The 27887-nt window shown below is 41.0% G+C and overlaps 1 protein-coding gene across 1 annotated transcript in view; it reads right to left on the bottom strand.

Annotated features, from left to right (window-relative positions):
• The window catches only part of LOC108414337, a 679571-nt gene that overhangs the window by 12591 nt on the left and 639093 nt on the right, over positions 1-27887 (bottom strand). The window contains 18 exon segments of the mRNA XM_037546145.1: positions 142-315; positions 550-717; positions 870-1043; positions 1276-1449; positions 1611-1787; positions 2770-2943; positions 5472-5645; positions 5968-6144; positions 12845-13018; positions 14149-14322; positions 14484-14811; positions 14814-14986; positions 18191-18364; positions 18472-18648; positions 22570-22746; positions 26861-27034; positions 27229-27396; positions 27544-27717. Of these exon segments, the coding sequence (XP_037402042.1) occupies positions 142-315; positions 550-717; positions 870-1043; positions 1276-1449; positions 1611-1787; positions 2770-2943; positions 5472-5645; positions 5968-6144; positions 12845-13018; positions 14149-14322; positions 14484-14811; positions 14814-14986; positions 18191-18364; positions 18472-18648; positions 22570-22746; positions 26861-27034; positions 27229-27396; positions 27544-27717 (3285 nt within the window).

Here is a 27887-nt window from a genome sequence, read left to right as displayed (position 1 = left end):
CTTAGATTGATCACAACACTCTTTAAAGTAAAACTGGCCTTGATTGTAAACTCAGTAGAATTTCTACAAGTGAACAGATACGGTCATGTAATTCAGGGCTAACTACAAAATCAATCTAAATGTATTTAACTAAATGCTTACTTAAGTTTTTCCAGTCTGTAGTGTGGATCCTGGAGTAGAGCACAGAGCTGTTTCACTTGAATGTCATTTGGTACTTTCATGCTCAGATCTAACTCTCTCTGCAGTAAGGGGTTTCTACCCAGAATCTCATTAAGACGTTTCCAGGCTTCCTCTGCATCATCACTGTTCAGCAGTCTAAATAGAAGAAACACAGCCATATTAATAAGTGTATAATGACAAGAAATAAGATTCTACTACACCAGTGTGTCAATGTGCATTACAGGCTGTATCTATTATAGTAATCTGTCCTTCATTATTGCTGTTGCCATGTAGCTTCTGATTAGTACAGTTCCCAGTTTGGTTAATTATCCACTACATCATCCATTAAATATTTAAATTGCACAAGTGGCATTTTTTATTATGTCTCACCTCAGTGTTTTCTTTGAATTCATGAATATGTCTGTGAGCTCCTTCACTCCTGTATCTCCAGGATCATTACCTCTGAGATCCAGCTCTATCAGGTGTGATGAGGGCTTTGATTTTAGAGCTGAACCCAGAGCAGCATATCCTTCCTCTGTTATACTGCAGAATGAAAGACTGGAAAGAGACCATATTCATTATCAAAACATCATACAGTGCATTTGTGCTTTAAATAGACTATTATTTAAAAGTCACACTTTTATTACTTTAACTTTAGTCTCATCATTACAAATGCCTTTGAATTGTTTTGTGAAAGAACTGGAACTCACTTCAGCTTCTGCAGTTCACAGCACTGATTGTTCAGTAGAGAACAGATCTTATTCACTCCAGAGTTTCCTAGTTGATTCTCACTCAGATCCAGCTCTATCAGGTGTGAAGGATTTGAACAAAGAGCTGATGACAGAGCAGCACAGCCTTCCTCTGTAATACTGCACTTATTCAGCCTGAAAATAGAAAGAACAGAAATTGGATTTGCATCCCTAAATCAGACTAAAATCATACTAAATCATACTATAATAAATTGTTTCTTAACAATAGAGCAATGAAATAGTACATTTTCATATGGCATAGTATTACTCTGTCATTATGTGACAAGAAACATATACTTCTTAAATAAAATAACACTTTTATAACTTTATAACTTGTATGTTGACCAAATTTCTCAAAATGCCTGACTTCAGTTTCTGAATTCTGTAGTGTGAATCCTTTAGCAGGTCAGAGATATTCTTCAGTGCTGTATCTCCTTGTATTTTCCCACTCAGATCCAGCTCTGTCAGCAGTAAGGGGTTTATTCCTAGAGCTGTAGTCAGGGAATCACAGACTTCCTCTGCAGTAGAGCTGTTTAACAGTCTACAGGTAAAAGAATAATAACATTTATTAGTTTTGTCTTTCTTTGTAATGTTCAGACAAAAAAAACTGTCCATGTAACATAAACATGTAAATTTACTAAAACAGAATTCATATGTGCAGAGCTTAATCATGTTAAAATAACTTTGAATAGAATTACTCACCTCAGTGTCTTCAGCTTACAGTTTGAATCCTCTATTAAATGAATGAGCTCCTTCAGTTCTATCTGTCCAAAATCGTTCCCTCTGAGATCCAGCTCTATCAGGTGTGATGAGCAGTTTGATTTCAGAGCTGAAGCCAGAGCAGCAAATCCTCCATCTGTTACACTGCAGAATGAAAGACTAAAGAGAAAATATATGTTAAATTATTAAACTGAAATTACAATCATACAATAAGAAATTACAACTCCATACAATGCTCTGAAAATTTTCCTTTATCTGAGATTGAACCCTATCATTATTATTCGGATACTACATTAAAACTTAAACCCACACATCATCAGAGCTACTACAGTACTATTTATAAGAACTTTCAGTGAAGCTCTCTCTACACTAGTTAGTGTCTCCCCCAATGAAACCTGGCATGATGAGTAAAGCTCAAAGGCTACATGGTGAGTGTTTTGTAGTGCTGCTTCACAGCACCATGCAGGAGAAACAAGATCATACCTATGGTATATGTGTCTATGATATGTCCCTTGTTTTGTGTATATGTACTCTGGTGCTTTTTGTCATTTTTTTTGTTCTCTCTAAAATGTCATTTCATGCTGTCTTGTGCTATTTTGATTAGCCTGTACATTAAAGTATTGTTCATATTTTTAAATATTAATTTGCTCAGGGACAGCAGCTTAAATTTGTTAAATTATTTAAAAAAAAACAATAAAATGATGCAATTCTTCCATCATATAAACAAAGTAAAGTAATCAAAAAATAAACTAAGCTACATGCCTTCAAAAATTATCATCAATGAGCCTTGAAAATATGAAAGAGATCTATCCTTTCCTTGAAGTAAATTTAGACTAAGAAAATAAACACACTTATGATTTTTAAATAAAACCATGTAGTACAATTAATAGGATTAATCCTCAGCTCAGCACACAGGTTGTTAAAGAGGTTTAGGTGAAGGTGACTGAAATGGCCATGTCAAAAGCTTGACATAATGGTGACACGTCAGAATGTGTACACATGTCAGAACCAGAACCACACTACCATTTCACTACAGTATCTCTGCTGCACTGAAAATCACACATAAATAATATCTGGTCAACAGCTGTTCTGTGGTCAGAAACTGACCTAAGATGAATAGAGAAAGGAAGATTTCACTTACTTAAGTTTTTCCAGATTGCTCTGCGTATCCGTTAATAACTCAGAGATCTGCTTCACTCCAGAGTTTCCTATTTTATTCCCAGTGAGATCCAGCTCTCTCAGGTGTGATGAATTTGTTTTGAAAGCTGAAGCCAGAGCAGCACAGTCCTCATCTGTAATAAGGTAGTCACGCAACCTGTGGAGAGAGAGAGAGAGAGAGAGAGAGAAACAAAAAAGACAGAGAGTGAGAACAAAGAGAGAGTTTTCCTTTATATTTCTTATGATTTTTTTCCTCATTTACCCAGTTTACATATATATTTTTGCAAGAAAAAATTGAAGCATTAGTTTCTCAGCACAAAATATCTTTTGCAGACAACATTGCTGCCAGTGGGCCAACTTCAGCTTGGAAAGGCATCCAAAATAAAACCAACTCCAAAGTTCTGAATGATCACCAGCTCAGCAAAGGCCTTAATGAGTTCTACTAAGATGAAAAATGAGAAGAGCTCTGGGGTTAGATTTATTCTCTCTATGCACCTTAAATCACTGCAGTGACCACCTACCAGCAATTTTCACAAAAATCTTCAACAAATCATTGGAAATATGCTCTGTTCCCATGTTTCTATTCCTCAACTATCATTCCTCGACACAGAATGTTCTTCTAGAGAAAGCTAAAGACATTCAAACTGTTTTTTTATTTATTTATATATATATATACACAACCCCAATTCCAGTGAAGTTGGGACGTTGGGTAAAACATAAATAAAAACAGAATACGATGATTTGTAAATCCTTTTCATCCTATATTCAATTGAATACACTACAAAGACAAGATATTTAATGTTCAGACGGATAAACTTTATTGTTTTTTGCAAATATTCAATCATTTTGAATTTGATGCCTGCAACACGTTCCAGAGAAGTTGGGACAGGGGCGTGTTTCCCACTGAGTTACATCACCTTTCCTTTTAACACTCAATAAGCATTTGGGAACTGAGGACACTGATTGTTGAAGCTTTGTAGGTGGAATTCTTTCCCATTCTTGCTTGATGTACAGCTTCAGCTGCTCAGCTGTCCAGGGTCTCCGCTGTCGTATTTTGTGCTTCATAATGTGCCACACATTTTCAATGGGAGACGGTCTGGACTGCAGGCAGGCCAGTCTAGTACTCGCACTCTTTTACTATGAAGCCATGCTGTTGTAACACATGCAGAATGTGGCTTGGCATCGTCTTGCTGAAATAAGCAGGACGTCCCTGAAAAAGACGGTGCTTGGATGGCAGCAGATGTTGCTACAAAACCTGTATGTACCTTTCAGCATTAATGGGGCCTTCACAGATGTGCCAGTTACCCCTGCCATGGGCACTAACACCCCCCCCCCCCCCCCACCATCAGAGATGCTGGCTTTTGAACTTTGCACTGAAAACAATCCGGACAGTCCTTTTCCTCTTTGGCCCGGAGGACACAACGTCCATGATTTCCAAAAACAGTGTGAAATGTGGACTCGTCAGACCACAGGACACTTTTCCACTCTGCGTCAGTCCATCTCAGATGAGCTCGGCCCAGAGAAGCCGGCGGCGTTTCTGGGTGGTGTTGATATGCGGCTTTTGCTTTGCATGGCAGAGTTTTAACTTGCACTTGTAGATGGAGCGACGAACTGAGTTCACTGACAATGGTTTTCCGAAGTGTTCCTGAGCCCATGTGGGAATATCTGTTACAGAATGATGTGGTTTTTTAATGCAGTGCCGCCTGAGGGGTCGAAGGTCACAGGCATTCAGTGTTGGTTTTCTACCTTGCCGCTTACCTGCAGAGATTTCTCCAGATTCTCTGAATCTTTTGATAATATTATGGACTGTAGATGATGAAATCCCTAAATTCCTTGCAGTTGCACATTGAGAAACGTTGCTCTTAAACTGTTGGACTATTTGCTCACGCAGTTGTTCACAAAGTGGTGAACCTCACCCCATCCTTGCTTGTGAATGACTGAGCCTTTCAGGGATGCTCCCTTTATACCCAATCATGACACTCACCTGTTTCTAATTAACCTGGTCACCTGTGGAATGTTCCAAACAGGTGTTTTTTGAGCATTCCTCAACTTTCCCAGTCTTTTGTTGCCCCTGTCCCAACTTCTTTGGAACGTGTTGCAGGCACGAAATTCAAAATGAGTGAATATTTGCAAAATACACCAAAGTATTTCCATTGGAACTTATTCCATTTGAATTTAATATCTTGTCTTTGTAGTGTATTCAACTGAATATAGGTTGAAAAGGATTTGCAAATCATCGTATTCTGTTTTTATTTGTTTTAAACAAGGTCCCAACTTCATTGGAACTGGGGTTGTATACATATACATATATACATACATATATACATATATATATATATATATATATATATATATATATATATATATATATATATATATATATATTTAGACCTTAGATATTTACAAAGGTCATGTGATCTACATAAACTTCAAAAATTAACAGGTGTAGTAATAAGTTACATATATACAAAATCATCATTTATGGGATACTTTATACTGGCGGGTGTCTGCCCCAAACCCCAAACACTAAATTTACACTTTTGAATAACTACTTCCATTTTTTTATACTTTTTCAGTGGTTTTAGAAGATCTGTTTGATTTTTTAAATGACTAAGCAGTTCAATTCAAGGCCAGTTAGTAATTAAACAATCAGTCTAAGTGAATTTAATGAATGTGCCAGCTTACGTAATTTTCTCCAATCTGTAGTGTGGATCCTCCAGTAGAGCACACAGCTGCTTCACTTTGATGTCTTTCAGTTCAGTCCTGCTCAGATCTAACTCTCTCTGCAGTAAAGGGTTTTTACCCAGACTCTTATTAAGAACTTCACAGGCTTCCTCTGCATCATCACTTTTCAGCAGTCTGCAGAGAGAAGAAAAACACAGCCACATTAATAACTACATAATGAGAAATATTTAGAATCTACACCAGAATGTCAGAGTAATCAACATAGAATTACAAGCATCTATCATAGCAAGATGACCTTCTCCAATATAGTTAGTTGTTTTTTCTCCATATAGTTTCCAGCTGTTATAATTCCCAATTCAGTTAATTACCCAGTACACTTTATGAAATGTTACATACTTAAAATGGCCGAGTGAAAACTGCTTTATTACATCTCAGCTCACTTTTTTCCTTAAATACACAAATACACCTGTGAGAATCTTCACTCAGAATTACTCACCTCAGTGTCTTCAGTTTACAGTTTGAATCCTCTATTAAATCAGTGAGCTCCCTCACTCCTGTATCTCCAGGATCGTTCCCTCTGAGATCCAGCTCTATCAGGTGTGACAAGGGGTTTGATTTCAGAGCTGAAGCCAGAGCAGCATATCCATCCTCTGTTATACTGCAGCATATAAGTCTGGAGAAAGAAAATATTAATTAATAAAATTTCATGATACAGTTTTCTGCTTTTAAATAGATTAATATTTAAAATTCATGCTTTTTCATCCCATCATTACAAATGGCGTCATGTATTTACTGTTTTTAATATGAAAGTGTAAGAGGGCAAGAAGTTGTTTATCGGTTTCATTCATTATTATTCATTGTTCATTGTATAGTTTAAAATTTTTAGTTTAAAATATGTGTAATTAAAAATGTGAGATGATGCATATTCTTGTTAATCTGTTAAAAACAGTTCCTAAGTAGTTAATATTACAACTCTGATATTTAGTCCATATGTACTGACTTACGGGGGGGGAACCAATTAAGAGGGACACACACTCACACATGGAACGTGAACACCCCCAGGGAGGAAAGAGAGAGAGAGAGAGAGAGAGAGAGAGAGAGAGAGAAAAGGTGTTAGCAGTTCTGTAGCTAATTATACTGTCCATAGCCGTTCGGTGGGAAATAAAAGAGAAGTTCTACCTAAATCTTGTAACCCGACTATATTTTTCCACCCCTCTGAACAAGAGACTTGGTGTTACTTGGAACTACACGCACTTTGAGGGTTACAGACTGGTGGCAGCAGTGTTTTTTTTAACCGCTTGGTTTTCTCGAACTTTCATGCAGCCGAGGCTTTACTGCGACGGCAGATTGCCCTCAGCGTCACATCACAGAGTTAAGCTAATTGATGAGTGAACCGGTGGATTGCAGCTGCATGCATTCACTGAAATGACGTTTACTGGCAAATTTCTGCTCTTTTGTCTAAGTTGGGCAGTGTTATGCTACAGTAGCTAGTGGAGGAATATGTCGGATGCTGATGGAAGGGAGGATTCTTCCGCGGATGTTCAAGTTAATGAGGCTGACGAACATGGTGCGCACTCAGCTGACCAGGCTACTACTACGAGGGTCATTCACTATAAAGTGGAACTTCCTCCCTGTTTTCATGGTGATGGTAAAGACAAAGAAAGTTTTTCTCTGTGGAAAGCCAGGCTGGAACTTGCTGTTAAAGCATGCACAAGTGCACAGACTCAGACTTTAGCTACGATTCTCCCCACTAGGCTTAGTGGTGACGCATTAGCTTACTGGCTATCCTTACCACCATCAGTACAACATGATTATGAGCAAAGCACTGCAAGGCTCAGTGATGTTTTTGGGAGAAAACAGTTTTTGCTCCTTTTTCAGACTTTTGTAAATGCAAGACCTCGTATGCCCAAAGAGCCATTGGAAGTCTATGCAGCTGAAATCACACGACTTGTACTAGAAGCTTTTCCTAACTATGGTGAGCCTGCCATTGCCATGGAACGTTTTAGACGCTTTGTAGCTGGTCTGGACCCAGTTCTCCAGTCTAAGTGTCATGAACATGGAGCTACTACTTTAGATGAAGCCCTTTCCATTGCATGCAAGTGGGAACATGTGGAGGAGGCCCTGAGATTAGCGGCCCCTTCCAGTGTTCAGACAGTGGTTAATTCCAGAACCCCAGTTGAGACCACCACAGCCATGGTGTCTACAAAGCAGGGCACATCTCCAGAATTAGTGCAAGTGGTAAAAGAACTGTCTACCGAGCTGAAGGCTCTCAGGCTTGAAGTTAATCAGCAAAAGCAACAGCATATTCGTTCTGCCTGTCTCAGCCCTCCACCCACGCATGTGCATAGAAACAGACACTATTCACCTGATTGGTCTGAGATGGACACAGGTACAGACAAACATCGCTATTCTCCACATTCATCTCCAGATCGCTATGGTCACCTTGACCATCGGACATGCCTTGACCTTGACTCTGCACCACATGGTCCACAACGGCGGCGACATTCACCAACACCCCCATCCTCTCCTCACCGCACCCACTACTCCTCTCGGGAGTATGGTCGTGTTCAGCTTTCCCGTACTGACTCACGGCGAAGCTTCAGCCCAGGTTCCAGATAACCTACTCGTCATGAATCGTCCATCCCAGCTGACTTTGGTGGTTTGCAGGAACCTGCTTACAGTCCACGGCACAGTGCATCCCCATGGGACAGACGTCGACCTTCCCGAGAGCATGATTAGCGTGTTAGATTTGCGGTTGAGGACACTTTCCATCAGGGAAATGGCTGGTAGTGGATACTGAGGGCCAAGTATCTACTTCACTGGGACACAGTGGCCCAAAACCTGTTTCATCTAGTACTATGCATGGTAAGCCTATTGCATATGTGTTTGCCATTCTTGAAGACACAGCTGTTAAGGTGTTTGTGGACACGGGCTCTGAGATTTCCATAATAAGTGAAGCCTTAAAATTGGCAGTACCTTCTCTTAGACAAAAACCTATTCAAAAGTCCTTCATCCTGGCAAAGTCAGTAACAGGTGATTGTTTGGACACTCTAGGCACATTATCAGTCACCATTAGGCTGGGTGAGGAGTCTTCCACTCATGATGTCCAGGTTGTAAGAAATGCTGTACAGCCAGTAATCGTGGGTTGGGATTTTCTACAAAAGCATCATGTAGTCATTGATTTGAGAGAGCAGCACCTACAGTTATGGAACGGGACAGTGCTCTTGTTGTGTTGTTCACAAACGGCTCCTCTCAAATGTAGTGCAGTCTCATTAGCGCCGGTGACGGTGCCTGCCATGTCCCAAATGAAAGTTTTAGCTAGGATTCAGTTAGCTACTGGTGATCCAGAGCACATGTTCACTTACACTGGTGTCTTAGAACCTGAACCTCATAGCATGCCAGGTCTCAGTGGCGCGTACACTGACCCCTGTTAAAAGTGGTGTAATTTGGGTACGTGTGATGAATCCCACGCATGAAGACTGCCATGTCCCCAAAGACACCAGAATAGGAGAATTTCACTCTTTAGTGCACCAAACTGGGGAGGAGTTCTGCATAGCTGAGGCCACAGTAGCAGAAATCCAAACTGGGACCTTGTCACGACCACTTCCCAAAGTCAACCTTGGCAGTTCAGCACTAGATCCTGAACAGCAGCAACAATTGGAGACCTTGCTTCTCAAGTACTCTGATGTTTTCAGTGCTCATGAGCATGATTATGGCTGTACTGATAGAGTCAGGCATACCATTAGGACAGGCAGTGCTCAGGCCATAAGACAGAGAGCTTACAGCACTTCTCCCCACATGCGAGCTGAACTAGACAGACAAGTCCAACAGCTCCTGGATGGAGACATCATTGAGGAAAGCTGTAGCCCGTGGTCTTCTCCTGTTGTTTTAGTCAAGAAGAAAGATGGGAGCTACAGATTTTGCATTGATTTTTGTAAACTCAATGCTGTCACTATTAAAGATTCATATCCCTTGCCACGTCCTGCAGATGCTTTGGATTGCTTATCTGGTTCATGTTGGTTTAGCACCATGGACCTTGCCAGCGGCTATTGGCAGGTTGAGCTAGAGCCACAGGACCGAGAGAAAACAGCTTTTATGACAGGGCATGCTTTATACCATTTTAAAGTGATGCCTATGGGTCTGACAAACGCACTCCCGACTTTCCAACGTCTGATGGAGCTGGTGCTTCGTGGCCTACATTGGAAAGAATGTCTCATTTATCTTGATGATGTCTTAGTCTTTAGCCGGACCTTCTCCCAACACCTGGGCAGCCTTGAAGAGGTCCTTGGCTGTTTCCATTCTGCTGGGTTTAAGCTGAAACCTACCAAATGTTCCTTTGCATGCAGCCAGGTCACTATTCTTGGTCACGTGGTTTCCAGCCAAGGGCTCCAGCCAGATGTGAAGAACCTGGACAAAGTTCTTAACTGGCCCACCCCTACAACCACGACTGAGGTGAGAGCATTTGTGGGGTTGTGTTCATATTATAGACATTTTATCAGGAACTTTTCAGTCATTGCTGCGCCCCTTCATGCTCTCACACAGAAGGGTGCTTTGTTCAGCTGGATGCCTGCTTGTGAAGATGCTTTCCAATCTCTAAAGCATGCTCTAACTAACCCTCCCATTGTGGCCCATCCTGTCTTTTCTCAACCGTTTTTGCTCTACACTGATGCTTCACAGGACTGCATAGGGTCAGCGCTTGCTCAAGTTCAAGAGCAGACGGAGCGAGTTATATCTTACGCCAATCATACACTGACCCCCTCACAGCGAAAGTGGTCTACATATGATCGTGAGCTCTGGGCAATTGTTTGGTCTGTAAGACACTTTAAACACTTCCTGGCTGGTACCACCTTAACAACTGTTTCAGATCATAAGCCTTTGTTGAGCCTTCAGAAAGCAGCAGTTGAGAGTGATCCGACTGGTAGACGGGGACGTTGGATACTGGAACTGGGTGTATATGACTACACAGTCATTCACAAAGAAGGCAAGAAACATGCCAACGCTGATGCCATGTCCAGGCGGCCCTGTTTTCTTATGGAAACGAAAGCTGTTCAGTGTGTCTTAACCACCCCAGGTGCCAGGGAAATGGCAACATCTACTGGTGACAAGGAGGATGTCAAGCACATTCCTGACATCTGCCCAACTTTGTCCATCGATCCAGATGATATGCGCAAACACCAGGAGGCTGATGATACACTTTGCACCGTGAGAGCATGGATGGAGGTAGGCAGACACCGGCCACATTTTGGCTCTTTAAAGGGTCGGTCTCCTACTGTGAGGAAACTCTGGCATGAATTTCCCAAACTGTCTCTTCGTAATGGGATATTATGTAGGAAGTTCAAATGCTCACCGCACACATTGCCAGTTTATCAGATTGTTCTCCCTGATGTGCTTATACCTACTGCATTGAAAGCCCTGCATAGTACTGAGTTTAGTGGACATTTGGGGGCAGATCGTACCCTGCAGAGAGCATGACGAATCTGTTATTGGCCATATATGTCTCGTGACATTCACAAGTTCTGCTTCGAGTGCCTCCCCTGTCAAACACGCAGTTCACCGACTCCACATGAGCGTGCCCCATTGCAGTCTGTCCATGCCAATCGTCCTTTCCAAAGCATTGCTGCTGACATCACCGAGCTGCCCATTACATCAAAGGGTCATCGGTATGTGTTGGTCATCATGGACTATTTCACACGCTACATCAATCTCTTTCCTCTGAAAGACCAGCGTGCCATTACAGTAGCTCAGTGTATCTTTGAGGAATACATCCGCCATCATGGCATTCCTGAAACAATTCACACTGATCAGGGTAGACAATTTGACTCAGATTTAATGAAACAGCTGTGCAGGATGCTAGGGATTGAGAAAACCCGCACATCTCCATATCACGCACAATCTGATGGAATGGTTGAGAGACTGAATAGGACACTGAAGGATCAGTTAGCTAAATATATGTCTCAGAGTGGGGGTGAATGGGACAGTTATTTGCCACAGATTGAACTCGCTTATAACTCCAGTGTACATTCAAGCACAGGGTTTTCTCCTTTCTTTCTGGCTCATGGGAGAGAGCCTCACCTTCCAGTCGACATTTTGCTAAAGTGTGACCCAGCTCTGACATCTCCTACACCTGGTACCCCTGCAGTATATGCAAATGACCTCACTACTCGCTTGTCACAGGCTCTGGGTGCGGCTGCTCAGAACTCAGCTGCAGCCAAACAGCATCAGAAACTCCAGTATGACAAAAAGGCTGTATTTCACCCTCACAAGGCCAGAGATCTGGTATGGCTTGATGATCCAGCTCAATGACAGAAAAAGCTGGCTCCTAGATGGAAGGGACCTTTTGTTATTCTCAAACGGATGGACAGAGGTGGTGGCTTGGGTGTCACATATGAGATTACCGATTCCAAGGACAGGCATTCAAGACGGTGGGTAGTACACCACAATCGCCTCAAAGCCTATAAAGGAACTCTGCAGCAAGAGCCAGTACATAGTCAAGAACCTGCAGTTTCAGCTGATGTTGGCATGCAGCCTGAGCCCTGCCATTCTAACATCACTGCATTATCAGGAGCTCTTCCCTTTTGTCCACCTGGCCCCACATATGTGCCTCCTCAGTCCAGTGTGCAGACTGAACATGTTCATGTGGGTAGCCCCACTCTGGATTCTTCTCCTGCTCCTGTTCCTCCAACAGACTCTCAGCCTAGTACTTCCCAAATGCTTGTACCATCTTCCAGCCCTGGGTCTCCCTTCCCAACTGTCCTTGCCCCGCTATCCACGACACACAGTGGCCGCATAGTTAGGCCCCCGGCAAAGTTCAAGAACTTTGTGTTGTGACCTACATGCTTATACTAGTGTAACTTAAGTTGTGTTTAGTTCTTACTACACTGATTTCCATTTGAAGGAGAGGACGTATGTAAGAGGGCAAGAAGTTGTTTATCGTTTTCATTCATTATTATTCATTATTCATTGTATAGTTTAAAAATTTTAGTTTAAAATATGTGTAGTTAAAAATGTGAGATGATGCATATTCTTGTGAATCTGTTAAAAACAGTTCCTAAGTAGTTAATATTACAACTCTGATATTTAGTCCCTATGTACTGACTTACGGGGGGGGGACCAATTAAGAGGGACACACACTCACACACGGAACGTGAACACCCCCGGGGAGGAAAAAGAGAGAGAGAGAGAGAGAGAGAGAGAGAGAAAAGGTGTTAGCAGTTCTGTAGCTAATTGTACTGTCAGCCGTTCGGTGGGAAATAAAAGAGAAGTTCTACCTAAATCTTGTAACCCGACTATATTTTTCCACTCCTCTGAACAAGAGACTTGGAGTTACTTGGAACTACACGCACTTTGAGGGTTACAAAAGTACTAGAACTCACTTCAGCTTCTGCAGTTCACAGCACTGATTATTCAGTAGAGAACAGATCTTCTTCACTCCAGAGTCTCCTAGTTGATTATCACTCAGATCCAGCTCTATCAGGTGTGAAGGATTTGAACAAAGAGCTGATGACAGAGCAGCACAGCCTTCCTCTGTAATACTGCACTTATTCAGACTGTAGACAGAAAAAAAAAACTTTAATCTTTAACCTTGTAAGAGAAGAAAATCACTTCTCTGCACAGCTATTTTCCAATATATTAAATGAGGTTTAAAACAATGTTTACCATATAAATGTATTTTCTAGATCAAACTATGACGCTTAATTATTTTACAAAACATATGATAATTGTATGTAAATTGTATATAAAATTGAATTGATCAGACATGACATATGACAAAAATAAATATTGGATAGATAGATAGATAGATAGATAGATAGATAGATAGATAGATAGATAGATAGATACTTTATTGATCCCAAAAGAAATTTAGCAGCCAGTAGCAGACACACAACACTATACAGTAACCGTAAATGGGTGTAGACATATAACAAGAATACATAAACCAGATCCTCCCTACAGGTATATATACAAATAGAAAAAAATACCACAGTCTGTGATAATATCTATAACCTGAGATGAGAGATGCAGTGCAATAATGACTGTACAAAGATTTGATGAGCTGATGACAGAGCAGCACAGCCTTCCTCTGTAATACTGCTCTTTCTCAGCCTGTATGCAGAGATGAATGGTGGAGAAAATTTCATGTAATTTCAGTTAAATTTTAAGAAATCCAATTTCAAACAAATTACTAGAGTAAAAAAGTGTACAGTGACAGCTGCTAATGTTTTACAAAGAAGAGTATATGAAATAAAATTCACTATTACAGGTCAAATGGGGCAGTCATGGGCTGGAGGTTAGGGAACCAGCCCTGTGACCGGAAGGTCGCCGGTTCAATCCCCTCAGCTGACAGTCCATGACTGAAGTGCCCTTAAGCAAACCACCTAACCCACAATTGCTCCCTGGGCACTGCGGATAGGGCTGCCCTCCACTCTGGGCAAGTGTGTGTGTGTGTGTGTTCACTAGTGTGCATGCATGTGGGTGTTTTGCTGCACGGATGGGTTAAATGTGGAGGTCTAATTCCACAGTGTGCAAAACACAGTTGGCACAATGGTTCTAAATGATCTAAATCAAAGCAGTAATATTAGGCAACCCCATGTCACAAAGTGCCAATGCATAATATTAATTATAATTTTTATAACTGTTTTTGAAAACAATGGAAATGTAAGTGCAATGAGCTACATACTTTACTGTTTGTGTTCTGCAGTGTAAATCCTTCAGTAGATCAGAGAGCTTCTTCAGTTCTGAATTTCCTTGTATTGTCCCACTCAGATCCAGCTGTCTCAGTAGTAAGGGGTTCTTTCCTAGAACCTTAGTCAGGGAATCACAGACTTCCTCTGCCATGAAACTGCTCAAAAACCTGCAGACGGAAAAAAACACATACTCATAAACTACATTCTAAATTGATTTTTAAAGAAACATTCTTCTACAGTTTAGGTAAAAACAAGCCCAGTTCAAAGCTACAGTGAAAAATATTGGTTTTAGTTTGGTCAAGAGTGCAAAAAATCCAAAAATATCTACCTCAGTGTCTTCAGTTTACAGTTTGAATCCTCTAGTAGATCAGTAAGCTTCTTCACTCCTGTATCTCCAGGATCATTACCTCTGAGATCCAGCTCTATCAGGTGTGATGAGGGCTTTGATTTTAGAGCTGAAGCCAGAGCAGCATATCCTTCCTCTGTTATACTGCAGAATGAAAGCCTGGAAAGAGACCATATTCATTATCAAAACATCATACAGTGCATTTGTGCTTTAAATAGACTATTATTTAAAAGTCACACTTTTATTACTTTAACTTTAGTCTCATCATTACAAATGCCTTTGAATTGTTTTGTGAAAGAACTGGAACTCACTTCAGCTTCTGCAGTTCACAGCACTGATTATTCAGTAGAGAACAGATCTTCTTCACTCCAGAGTCTCCTAGTTGATTATCACTCAGATCCAGTTCTATCAGGTGTGAAGGGTTTGAACAAAGAGCTGATGACAGAGCAGCACAGCCTTCCTCTGTAATACTGCACTTATTCAGACTGTAGACAGAAAAAAAATCTTTAATCTTTAACCTTGTAAGAGAAGAAAATCACTTCTCTGCACAGCTATTTTCCAATATATTAAATGAGGTTTAAAATAATGTTTATCATATAAATTTATTTTCTAGATCAAACTATGATGCTTAATTATTTTACAAAACATATCATAATTGTATGTAAATTGTATATAAAATTGAATTGATCAGACATGAAATATGACAAAATTCAAAATAAATATTAGATAGATAGATAGATAGATAGATAGATAGATAGATAGATAGATAGATAGATTGATAGATAGATAGATAGATAGATAGATACTTTATTGATCCCAAAAGAAATTTAGGAGCCAGTAGCAGACACACAACACTATACAGTAAACGTAAATGGGTGTAGACATATAACAAGAATAAATAAACCAGATCCTCCCTACAGGTATATATACAAATAGAAAAAAATACCACAGTCTGTGATAATATCTATAACCTGAGATGATAGATGCAGTGCAATAATGACTGTACAAAGATTTACAGATGACAGTGTATAATGACCACAGAAATTCAGATTCAGTCTCCCCCCTAGCCCCACCCCCTCTCTGCTGGTGCCCCTGGGAAGAGTTGAAGAGCCTGATGGCTCTGGGGACAAAGGATCTCCTGAATCTGTGGGTTGAGCAGCTCTGTGACAGCAACCTGCCACTAAACATGCTCCAAAGACAGCTGGCAACTATGGTCTGATAGAACATCTGCAGAAGCTTCCTGCAGATGTTAAAGGACCTCAGCCTCCTCAGGAAGTAGAGCCTGCTTTGGCCCTTCCTGTACAGGATGTCTGTGTTAGCTGACCAGTCCAACCTATCATCCATTTGCAGCCCAAGATACCTGTAGGTCATAACCCTCTCCAATTCAACCCCCTCAATAGAGATTGGCTGTGTGGGAGGCCTAACTCTGCGAAAGTCCACTACCATCTCCTTGGTCTTGGCAGAGTTCAGAAGCAGGTTGCTCCCATGGCACCACTTCACAAAGTCCTTCAACAGGGTCTTGTACTCCTCCTCCTACCCTCCCCTTACACAAGCCACGATGGCAGTGTCATCAAAAAACTTCTGCATGTGGCACGTCTCAGAGTTGTACTGAAAGTCTGAGGTGTACAGTATGAACAGAAAGGGGGAAAGTACAGTCCCTTGTGTTGCTCCTGTGCTGCTGACCACAGTTTCTGATGTACAGTCCTTCAGCCTGACATACTGCAGCCTGCCAGTGAGGTAGTCAGTAATCCAGGAGACCAGGTGTGGATCCACTTGCATGTTAACCAGCTTGTCTCTAAGTTGGAGGGGCTGAATGGCATTAAAGGCACTGGAAAAATCAAAGAACATGACTCTTACAGCACAACCACCCTTATCCAGATAAGAGTGGGCATGATGGAGGAGGTGTAGCATGGCATCCTCCACTCCCACTTTCTCCCTGTAGGTGAACTGCAGGGGGTCTATTGCATGTCGAACCTGGGGTTGGAGAAGGTGGAGAAGAAGGTGCTCCAATGTCTTCATGTCATGGGATGTTACAGCAACAGTCCTGAAGTCATTGAGTTCACTGGATCGCCCCCTCTTGGGTACTGGGATGAGGCATGATGTCTTCCAGTGTGGGAACCTTCCCCAAGAGTAGGCTCAGGTTGAAGATGTGCTGTAGGGGTGACCCCAGCTCAGGAGCACAGGACCTAAGTAGTCTAGGACATACTTTGTCCGGACCAGCTGCTTTCCTTGTGTGGAGTTTCCTCAGCTCACCTCTAACTCTAACTTCTGCAGTGAAGGTGTGCAAAGGGGGGGAGGGGGGCTATAGCGGTGCTGCAGATCAGCTCAGATGCCTTGATGTGTGAAGAGGGGGTAGAGGGGGTCATGATGTCTGTGCCATCAGCGTCTAGGAGGGTGGCATGAATATCAGTGCGAGCAGATGAGGTGTTGATGTCAGACAGAGACTGGAGTGCCAGAAGCTGAGAAGAGGGAGGGTGTGGAGGTGACTACTGGACATGCAGGTGCTGTGGAGATCAGAACAGGGCAATCAAACCAGTTATAGAAGATGTCGAACTCATTGGCTCTCTCTGCGCCACCGTCTAATGCACTCTTCATCCTCTGCTTGCAACCTGTAATGGTCTTCATACCATTCCATACCTCCCTCATGTTATTCTCCCATAACTTCTGCTCCACCTTCACCCTGTAGGACTCCTTGGCCTCTCGCAAGTGGACTTTGAGCTCCCTCTGTACGTTCCTAAGCTCCTTCTGGTTGTTGTATTTAAAGGCTCTCTTCTTCTTATTCAGCAGGCCTTTAACATCGCTGGTTATCCAGGGCTTGTTGTCAGTGCAGTTTTTACAGGAACAACAACATCCATGCAAAAGTTCATGTAGTCCGTCATGCAGTGTATAATCCCCTTAATATCCTCTCCGTATGGCTCCTGCAGTAAACTCCATTCCGCGGACTTGAAACAATCCCTGAGAGCTGCTTCGGCTTCAGGAGACCATTTCCTGAAGGTACGTGTGGTTACAGGCTCTCTCCAGACACAGGGTTTGTACTGGAGCCACAGGTAGACCAGGTTATGGTCAGACTTTCCCAGAGGGGGCAGGGGTGTGGCGATGCATGCATCCTTCACATTGGCATAAATGAGATCAATTGTCCTGTTCTTCCTGGTGGGGCAGTCTACATACTGGTAAAAGATGGGAGCATTGAGTCCAGTGTAATGTGGGTGAAATCACCAGAGATGGCAATGAAAGCCTAGGGTGCTGGGTTTGTAGTCTTGCGATGGTAGCATGTATGACGTCACATGCCATCTCAGCGTCTGCACGAGGGGGAACGTAAACACAAACAGCAATGGCGTGTGACGGCTCCCTGGGCACATAATAGGGACGAAGACTCACTGCCATCAGTTCAATATCCCGACTGCAGATTATCTCCTTCACTCTCACATGTCCTGGTTTGCACCATCTGATGTTAAAAAAAAGCACGAGTCCTCCACCTTCACTCAGTTTAGCGTCCCAGTCCGCTCTCACGGTGGTGAAGCCAGGAATGTTCACATTAGCATCGGCAATGTTCCCGCTTAGCCATGTTTCCATGAGGCATAGAGGACTACAATACCGGTATAAACGCTGACTACGAACTAGTGCCGCTAGTTCATCTGTCTTGTTAGTCACATAAAATAATACCAACATCTACAATGAAATGAACTTACTTCAGTGTCTTTGTTCTGCAGTGTGAGTCTTTAAGTAGATCAGAGATCTTCTTCATTTCTGAGTCTCCTTGTATTTTCCCACTCAGATCCAGCTCTCTCAGGAGTAAGGGCTTTGTTCCTAAAACTTTAGTCAGGGAATCACAGACTTCCTCTGCAGTAGAACTTTTCAGCAACCTTCAGGGAATCAAATTGTGTAAGCTTGGCAACTTTAATTTAATTTGGCAACTATTATAGCCAAACAAAAACTGGTCTGCTGACTGTTATACTCTAAAAAGGTTTACCTCAGTGTCTTCAGTTTACAGTTTGAATCCCCTAGTAGATCAGTGAGATTCTTCACTCCTGTATCTCCAGGATCATTCCCTCTGAGATCCAGCTCTATCAGGTGTGATGAGGGGTTTGATTTCAGAGCTGAAGTCAGATCAGCATATCCATCCCCTTGAATCTTACAGTCAGTGAGTCTGGATGTAGAATGAAGTAATCATACAAAAAAACAATATATCAGAGAACCTTCTAAAATTTTCACTTAGAGGTGATGACTGTCAATTACTTCTAAAATATCCACAGGCATGTATTTGATCTATATGAAAATATGTTTAATGAATGATTTGTAAACTTGAAATTAATGTGAATCTATACTTTAATTAATGCAAGTTATTATATATATATATATATATATATATATATATATATATATATATATATATATATATATATATATATATACATACATATATATATATATATGAACTTTTCATAGTGGCAGTGACAATAGAGTTCACAATAGTAGAGTATACAATCCACTGTATCCCAATGTATACATTTCTTACATGTTACAGATATAATAATTTTAACAACAAATTACAATTTAAGGTCATGCACAGTCCAATTACCACCCAGTAGAATAGGCTCAGTGTTTGTTTGCACAAGCACTGACCAAAGAAACATATGAAATATAGGTTTATTCTATACTTTTTTTCAACTAATTATTCTAATTAGTTGGAAGATAATGGCATACACGACTGCCTCTTTGAGCTATTTTTCTAATTACAATGTTATAAGCCTAGAAATAAACAAAATAAAAAATGCCTCACCTATATTTTTTCTTTCTCATTTCTATTTCAGCCAGTTTAATCATAAATAAAAAAAACTACTTAACATGCAATGGTAAATTTTTACTTGCATATCAGTAACCCAACAAATAATGACACTTTTTGAATTCATTTGACTTATAGAAATGTTTGGTTTGTAATCATGGTTTTTGATTTTGTTTAAAATATTTTAACTACTGTCAAGTGTTCTCTGTCAACAGGTGCTTATCCACATGCTTTTAAAACTGCCTTGGTGCCGTCTCTGCTAAGTGCCAGATCTGTTACATCAGCTAACAGATGCCTGAGCTGATCAGCATCACATTGAGTGATGGGGATAGAGGTGGAGCTGAACATACACAAAAACAGAAGTACAATCTAAACATGAATGACTAAAATGTAAGAGAGTTCATTGACTCATTTTGGTAGAGGTAAAAGTAATTTGATTTGAAAAACACTCAGGACAGTAAAAACCATCAATATATTACTGAAGTACATGTTCTTGGGTAAATGTAACTATCTATAATAAACAATGTTTACTGTGGAACTCTGTTAGACCACTGTTTAAGAGCTGAAGTTAAGCATGCCTAAGATCATTGCAGCTGCAGCGTTCAACAGTATAATTAGATTGATCACAGCTTTCTTAACAACATTTCTTAACCGAATGCGATTTTTTTTGTTTGCTTGTTCACACTGGCTTTTAAATGTGATCTAAACAGTCACTGGTAGAAGATTCTGAGCCATCAACACAGCACAGCCAGACTTGCAAACAACTTTTTCACCCCAGAGCTGTAGCTCATTAATCACAGTGACACTCACACTTTAAATTTGAACTAAACCATGAAGCCTCCTTTACTGTCTTACTGCATAACTCTTCTATAACACAACGCTTATTTGCACAACTGTACATACATGAAATTGTTACAAATGTTTATATTATTCTGTAATATTCTGTATAGAATAGTTGTTACATTATGTCTCCTCGGAGCTGCATATGTACAGATATTCACAGATCTCTTCAGCTCATCTCACAGTGGTTCTTTATTATCTACTCTCTTTTTCTTTGTACTATTATTGTATTTTTACTTTATTTCAATAAATATTTGTTAATAGTCTGTGTGCTGATCAGTATATTACATTTCATACATATCTGCACTCACCAAGACCAATTCATTGTATTTGTAACATTTAGGTGAAATAAAGTGACAGTACAGTAAGTAGCCATTATTTACCTGATTACCAGTACTACAATATAATTTCAAGTAATAACTTTATCAGGTTCAAGATGTATATTACCTGTCAATCATCTCATTAACTACACCCCTTTAAATATCATCAAATAAATCCTATAAAATGCATATATCATAAAGAAAATATTGAGGGAAATGTCTGTCACTATACGGCATTAGAGACATTGTGGCTTCACTTTCCAACTCTTATGGCATGCACTCATATATATATATATACTCAGACCTTAGATATTTATAAAGATTGTGTTATGATCTACATGAGCTCAAAAATTAATAGGTCAAGTAATGTTACATATATACAAAATCATAATTTATGGGATACTTTCTACTGGGGGGGGTATCTGCCCCAAACTCCAACCACAAAATTGACACTTCTTTCATTTTTTATACTTTTTCATTGTTGTTTTTTTAAGAGAACTTTTTTTTACCCAATTTTCTTTTCAATTTAGTCATTTCCCATTCCACCCGCTCGTTAGGTCTCCCCCAGTCACACGATAATACCAGCGCTAGGAGGGTGAAGGCAAACACAGGCTTCTTTCGAGACCTGTGAAATGAGACCTCTGAATGTTTTCAAACTGCTGCTCACGCAACATCACTGGACAGCTGAATGCACTCGGAGGAAAACACCAACTGCCACATCTGTTACGTCAGCTAAGAGACACCTGCGCTCACTAGCATTGTATTGAGTGATGGGGAGAAGGGGAGCCATCCTTCCCACCCAGAGACAGCGAGGCCAATTGTGATCTTTTGGACTCCTGGATACAGATGACTGTAGCATCACTAAAAATTGAACTCGCACTCTCCTGATAAAAGGGCCAGATAGTTGTTGGTTTCACTGAGAAAAATTATTAATTGAAAAAAATATATATTTCCTGTGGAGCTCCACAAGGTTCAGTTTTAGGGCCTTTTATTTTCTCTTTCTACATGTTACCTTTAGGTGATGTCATTAGACAGCAAAATATCAATTTTCATAGTTATGCTGATGACCCACAATTACACATTTCCTTTCCCTCTAATGATCAAGAAAGCTGTGTTTCAGATATTTCTCAATTAATGGCACTTTTTACAATTAAACAAGGAAAAACTGAGAAGAAAAAGGAGAAATTTGCTTTATGAGAAACTTGGTTCTTTAGCTTTATATACCAAACCTGCAATATAAAGCCTGGGTCTAATCTTAGACTCTGAGCTCTATATTATTTTTGTGGAAACACAAAAAGTACACACTAAAGTAGCTTTTTATCATTTGAGAAATGTCATTAAATTAAATAAAACCCTTGACTATCTCAGAGCAATAAGAAAAACTTATTGGTGCATTTGTTACAGCAGAGTTGATCACTGCACTGTTGATTACTCTTCCTGTCTTTATCTTTTAGCTCTGCTGCTGATTTTTAATGCTCTAAATGAACTTAAAGCTCCTGAATGTGTGTCTGTTTATGATCTTCAAACACCTTCAGTAAAACACAGAAAATGTAGAGAGACTCTTTCAGTTCTTCTGCTTCTAAACTGTGGAGCTCAGTTCAGCTGTTTTTAGTCAAACTCAGCACACACTTTTAACGCACATTTGAAAACATGTCATTAATTTAGCTTTTGATAAAATTTTGTTTTTTAGTATTCACCTGATTTTAACTGTCACAGCTTCAAATCATTAAATTAATTCTGTAAACGTTTATTTTATGTTTCCCTTATATTGTTGTTAGAAAACAGCAACTGTAACAGTAGAATGTAGATTTCAAATGTTAATTTTTTGTCTGTAAAGCACTTTGAGCTGCCACCAGTATACAAACTGCTCTATAAATAAAGTTATTATTAAGTCATTATAAAACTCTTAATGAAGATTTAACAGAGTCTGAATGATGCATTTATCACACATAACTTCAACTAATAATAAATTACATTTTTATGTAATTACAGAGATCATGGATAATAAATGAATGGCGATACTAATGAACTTTCCTGCTTAAGTTCTTATAGTCCCATAAACATTTAGCTGGTGTGTTTAAGATATACTTTTATTAAAATGGCCTTATTATGAAATATAACTTACATCAGTTTCTCCAGTTTACAGCGAGGATTCACAAGTAGCTGGAAAAGCTTCTGCACTCCAGACACATGTAGCTTATTCTCACTTAGATCCAGCTCTCTCAGGTGTGAGGGGTTTAGGATCAGGGCAGAAATCAGATCAGCACAGTCTCTCTCTGTAATACTGCCTGATTTATCCAGCCTGCACAGAGAGAGAGAGAGAGAGAGAGAGAGAGAGAGAGAGAGAGACAGAGAGAGAGAGAGAGAGACACAGAGAGAGAGAGAGAGAGAAAGGACGAGAGAGAGGGGGGAGAGAGAGAGAGAGAGGACAGAGAGAGAGAGAGAGAGAGAGAGTCACAGAGAGAGAGAGAGACACAGGGAGAAAGAGAGAGAGAGAGAGTGAGAGAGAGAGAGATTCAGCAGTAGTCATATTTTAAACCTTTTTTTCATCTTTGTGCATGTAGTAATAATATCTTTATGTAAGAGTATATCTGGTAACACTACTTTAAGGGCTCTTTAGTAGATGATTAATAAACTGTGTATTAGAAACACATTAACAATATATCAGTGAAGTAGCAGTGCTGAAGCTTCTGAATATTGGGGTAAATATCTTGAGGTTCTGTTGATACATTTCTTACATTAAGTAGATGTATTTTTGATATGTGACATGAAGGAGACTTAATGTTACTTCCTTTAAGAAAAACCTAATCCTCACCCTGGCCTTAATCCTGAGCCTAACCTTAACCTCAACCCAAAACCTAATCCTAATCCTCACCCTGACCTAAATTACTAATCAGGCCTTGACTGCAGTCTAAGACCAGTGTGCAGCTAGAAAATCAGGCTAAATCTTTTTCTTCTTTTGGCTGCTCCCTTTAGGGGTTGCCACAGCGGACCATCTGCCTCCATCTTGCCCTATCCATTGCCTCCTCTACTTTCACACCAACCATCTCCATGTCCACCTTCACTACATCCATAAACCTTCTCTGAGGTCTACCTCTTCTCCTTCTACCTGGCAGCTCCATCTCCAACATTCTTTGCCCAATATATCCACTATTCCTCCTCAACACATGTCCAAACCATCTCAACCTGGCCTCTCTGGCTTTATCTCCAAACTGCTCCACCTTCACTGTCCCTCTGATCTGCTCATTTCTAATCTTGTCCATCCTTGTCACTCCCAATGAAAATCTCAGCATCTTCATCTCCGCCACCTCCAGCTCAGCCTCCTGTCTTTTAGACAGAGCCACAGTCTCTAAACCATACATCATAGCAGGACGCACTACTGTCTTGTAAACCTTCCCTTTCACTCTTGCTGCTATCCTTCTGTCACACATCAGCCCTGACATCCGTCTCCACCCACTCCATCCTGCCTGCACCCTCTTCTTCTCCTCTTTTTTACACTGTCCATTGCTCTGGATGGTTGACCCAAGATATTTGAAGTCATCCACCTTTACGACTTCTACTCCTTGCATCTTCACCTTTTCACCTGCCTCCCTCTCATTCACACACATGTATTCAGTCTTGTCTCTACTGACCTTCATTCCTCTCCTCTCCATTGCAAACCTCCACCTCTCCAGATTCTCTTCCACCTGCTCTCAACTCTCACCACAGATTACAATGTCATCTGCAAACATCATGGTCCATGGAGCCTCTTGCCTGACCTCATCTGTCAACCTGTCCATCACCATTGCAAACAAGAAGGGGCTCAAAGCTGATCCCTGATGTAACCCCACCTTCACCTTGAAACCATTTGTCACTCCAACTGCACACCTCACCACTGTCCCACTATCCTCATACATGTCCTGCACCACCCTAACATACTTTTCAGCTACACCTGACTTCCTCATACAGTACCACAGTTCCTGTCTTGGCACCCTATCATATGCCTTCTCTAGATCCACAAGGACACAATGCAGCTCCTTCTGACCTTCTCTGCACTTCTCTACCAACACTCTCAATGCAAAAATTGCATCTGTGGTGCTCTTTCTGGGCATGAAACCAAACTACTGCTCACTGATCTGAACCTCTCGCCTTAGCCTTGCTTCAACAACTCTTTCCCATACCTTTATGGTGTGGCTCATCAACTTTATACCTCTCTAGTTACTGCAGCTCTGCACATCACCCTTGTTCTTAAAAATGGGGACCAGTACACTGCTTCTCCACTCATCAGGCATCCTCTCATTTTTTCTCATTTTCTCATTTTGTTAAACAACCTGGTTAAAAAGTCCACTGCCTTCTCTTCTAAACATCTCCATACCTCCACAGATATGTCATCTGGACCAACTGCCTTTCCATTCTTCATCCTTTTTAAAGCTGCCCTCTCTTCCACCTTAGTAATTCTCTGCACTTCCCGATCCACTATCTCTCCCCCGTTGTCCTCCTCTCTCTCTCGTTTTCCTCATTCATTAGTTCTTCAAAGTACTCCTTCCATCTACTCAACACTCTCTGTTCACTCACTAGTACATTTCCCTCTCTATTCTTTATCAGCCTAACCTGCTGTACATCTTTTCCAGCTCTATCTCTCTGTTTAGCCAAACGATACAAGTCCTTTACTCCTTCTTTACTGTCCAGCCTCTCATACAGCTCATCATAGGCCTGAGCCTTTGCCTTTGCCACCATTCTTTTCGCTATGCGACTAGCCTCACAGTACTCCTGCCTACTTCCTTCATCTCTCTGGTTATCCCACTTTTTCTTAGCTGCCTTCTTCTTCTGAATACTCTCCTGGACTTCCTCATTCCACCACCAACTTTCCTTGTCTTCTTTCCTCTGACCAGACGAAACACCCAACACATTCTTGCCAGTTTCTCTCACCACCTTAGCTGTAGTTTCCCAGTCCTCAGGTAGCTCCTCACTGCCCCCAAGGGCCTGTTGCAATTTTTCCCTGAACTGCCTGCAACCATCCTCCTCCTTCAGCTTCCACCATCTAATCTTTGGCTCTGTCTTCACTCTCTTCCTCTTCTTTGTTTCTAACCTCATTCTACAGACAACCACCCTATGCTGCCTTGCTACACTTTCCCCTGGTACCAGTTTATAATCTCCAATCTCCTTTAGGTGGCATCTCCTGCTAAGGATATAATCCACCTGTGTGCACCTCCCTCCACTCTTGTATGTCACCCTGTGTTCTTCCCTCTTCTGAACATACGTGTTCACTACAGCCATTTCCATTCTCTTTGCAAAATCTACAACCATCTGCCCTTCCGCATTTCTGTCTTTCACACCATACATACCCAGGACCTCTTCATCCCCTCTGTTCCCTTCACCAACATGTCCATTGAAGTCTGCACCAATCACTAATCTCTCCTCTCTAGGGGCACCATCTACCACTTCATCCATCTTACTCCAAGATTCCTCTTTCTTCTCTCACTGACAACCAACCTGTGGGGCATATGAACTGACCACATTTAAAATCACACCATCAACCTCCAACTTCAGGCTCATGATCCTGTCTGACACTCTCTTTACATCCAGAACACTTTTCCCAAGCTGTTCCTTTAGGATTATCCCTACTCCATTTCTCTTCCTCTCTACACCATGATAGAACAGTTTGAATCCACCTCCAATGCTCCTGGCCTTGCTTCCTTTCCATCTGGTCTCCTGGACACACAGAATATCTACCTTCCTTCTCTCCATCATGTCTGCAAGCTCTCTGCCTTTACCAGTCATTGTCCCTATGTTCAGAGTCCCTACTCTAACCTCCACACTCCTGCCTTTCCTTCTCTCTCGCTGCCTTCTAACCCGCCTTCCTCCTCTCCTCTTTGATGGCATAAGTTTTGCCCTTCCTGACGCAACCCTCACCATTTATCCAGGCTTTGGACTGGCACCAGAAGTACACAAAGTACACCCCTAATGGCTGGTTTATACTGAAACCACTCTAATTAAAGTTATTAATGACATTTGCTTTAATATAGATTCTGAAAAAACATCTGTTCTATTATTGTGCAATCTCAGTGCTGCCTTTGATACCACTGACCATAAAATTCTCATAATTAGACCTTTCCTTCTCTCTCACTACCTTCTAACCTGCCTTCCTCCTCTCCTCTTTGATGGACTTTGACCTACAGTAGTCCAGTTTCCACCAGCACCCTGCTGGTCAACAGCACCGGAGGCGGTCGTGGTTAACCTGGGCCTCGACCGATCCGGTATGGCAATCATATTTGTGATTCGCATGATAGTTTTGGCACAAGTTTTATGCTGGATGCCCTTCCTGTCGCAAACCTCACCATTTATCTGGGCTTGGGATCGGCACCAGAAGTACACACAGTACATCCCTAATGGCTGGATTAGAAAATCAGGCTAAATATATTTAATAAAATGCTTACGTGAGTTTCTCCAGCCTGTAGTGTGGATCCTCCAGTAGAGCACACAGCTGCTTCACTTTGATGTCTTTTAGTTCAGTCCTGCTCAGATTTAACTCTCTCTGCAGTAAAGGGTTTTGACCCAGACTCTTATTAAGGAATGTACAGGCTTCCTCTGCATCACTGCTTTTCAGCAGTCTGAAAAGAGAAGTAAAACACAGCCACATTAATAACGATGTAATGGGAATCCATGGGAATCTGCTGCACCAAAATATTAGAGTAATTAAAATACATGTTTTGCCAACTAGTATAGTTCCCAATTGGGTTAATTTCCCAATATACTTTATCATCATGTAATATTTCAAATCCTCAGGTAATTTATTCTCTCTCACCTCAGGGTTTTTCTTGAATTCCCAAATATATCTGTGAGTATCTTCACTCCTGTATCTCCAGGATTGTTCCCTCTGAGGTCCAGCTCTGTAAGGGGTGGTGAGGGGCTTGATTTCAGTGCTGAGGCCAGGGCAACATATCCTTCCTCTGTTAAACTGCAGAATGAAAGACTGGAGAGACAACACAGGCATTATTAAGACATGACAATGAGAGTCTGTTTTTAAACTGTGTCATTTTAAATTCATGCTTTTGTTTGAACTTTAATACCATCATTACAAATACCTTGATGTATTTTAAGCAGAACAACTAGAACTCACTTCAGCTTCTTTAGTTTGCAGGGCAGATTCTTCAGTAGAGAACAGATCTTTTTCACTCCAGAGTCTCCTAGTTGATTCTCACTCAGATCCAGCTCTATCAGGTGTGAAGGATTTGAACAAAGAGCTGATGCCAGAGCAGCACAGCCTTCCTCTGTAATACTGCCCCTCGTCAGCCTGCAGGCAGAGAGCAATGGTGGAAAATAGTTCATTTCAAGACACTTTATTTCATACATATTACTGGAATAAAGTTAGTTTAAAAATAAAAGTTTGAAACATCTTCATCTTGATGTGATATTACTTGCAAATGTATTGCAACAAAAAACAATACATTTCAACTCCTTTTA

This window comes from Pygocentrus nattereri, chromosome 16, assembly GCF_015220715.1.
Source record: "Pygocentrus nattereri isolate fPygNat1 chromosome 16, fPygNat1.pri, whole genome shotgun sequence".
In the NCBI taxonomy this organism is placed as follows: Eukaryota; Metazoa; Chordata; class Actinopteri; order Characiformes; family Serrasalmidae; genus Pygocentrus; species Pygocentrus nattereri.
Note: the sequence above shows the minus strand (reverse complement) of the source record. Positions and strands in the feature narration are given on the sequence as shown.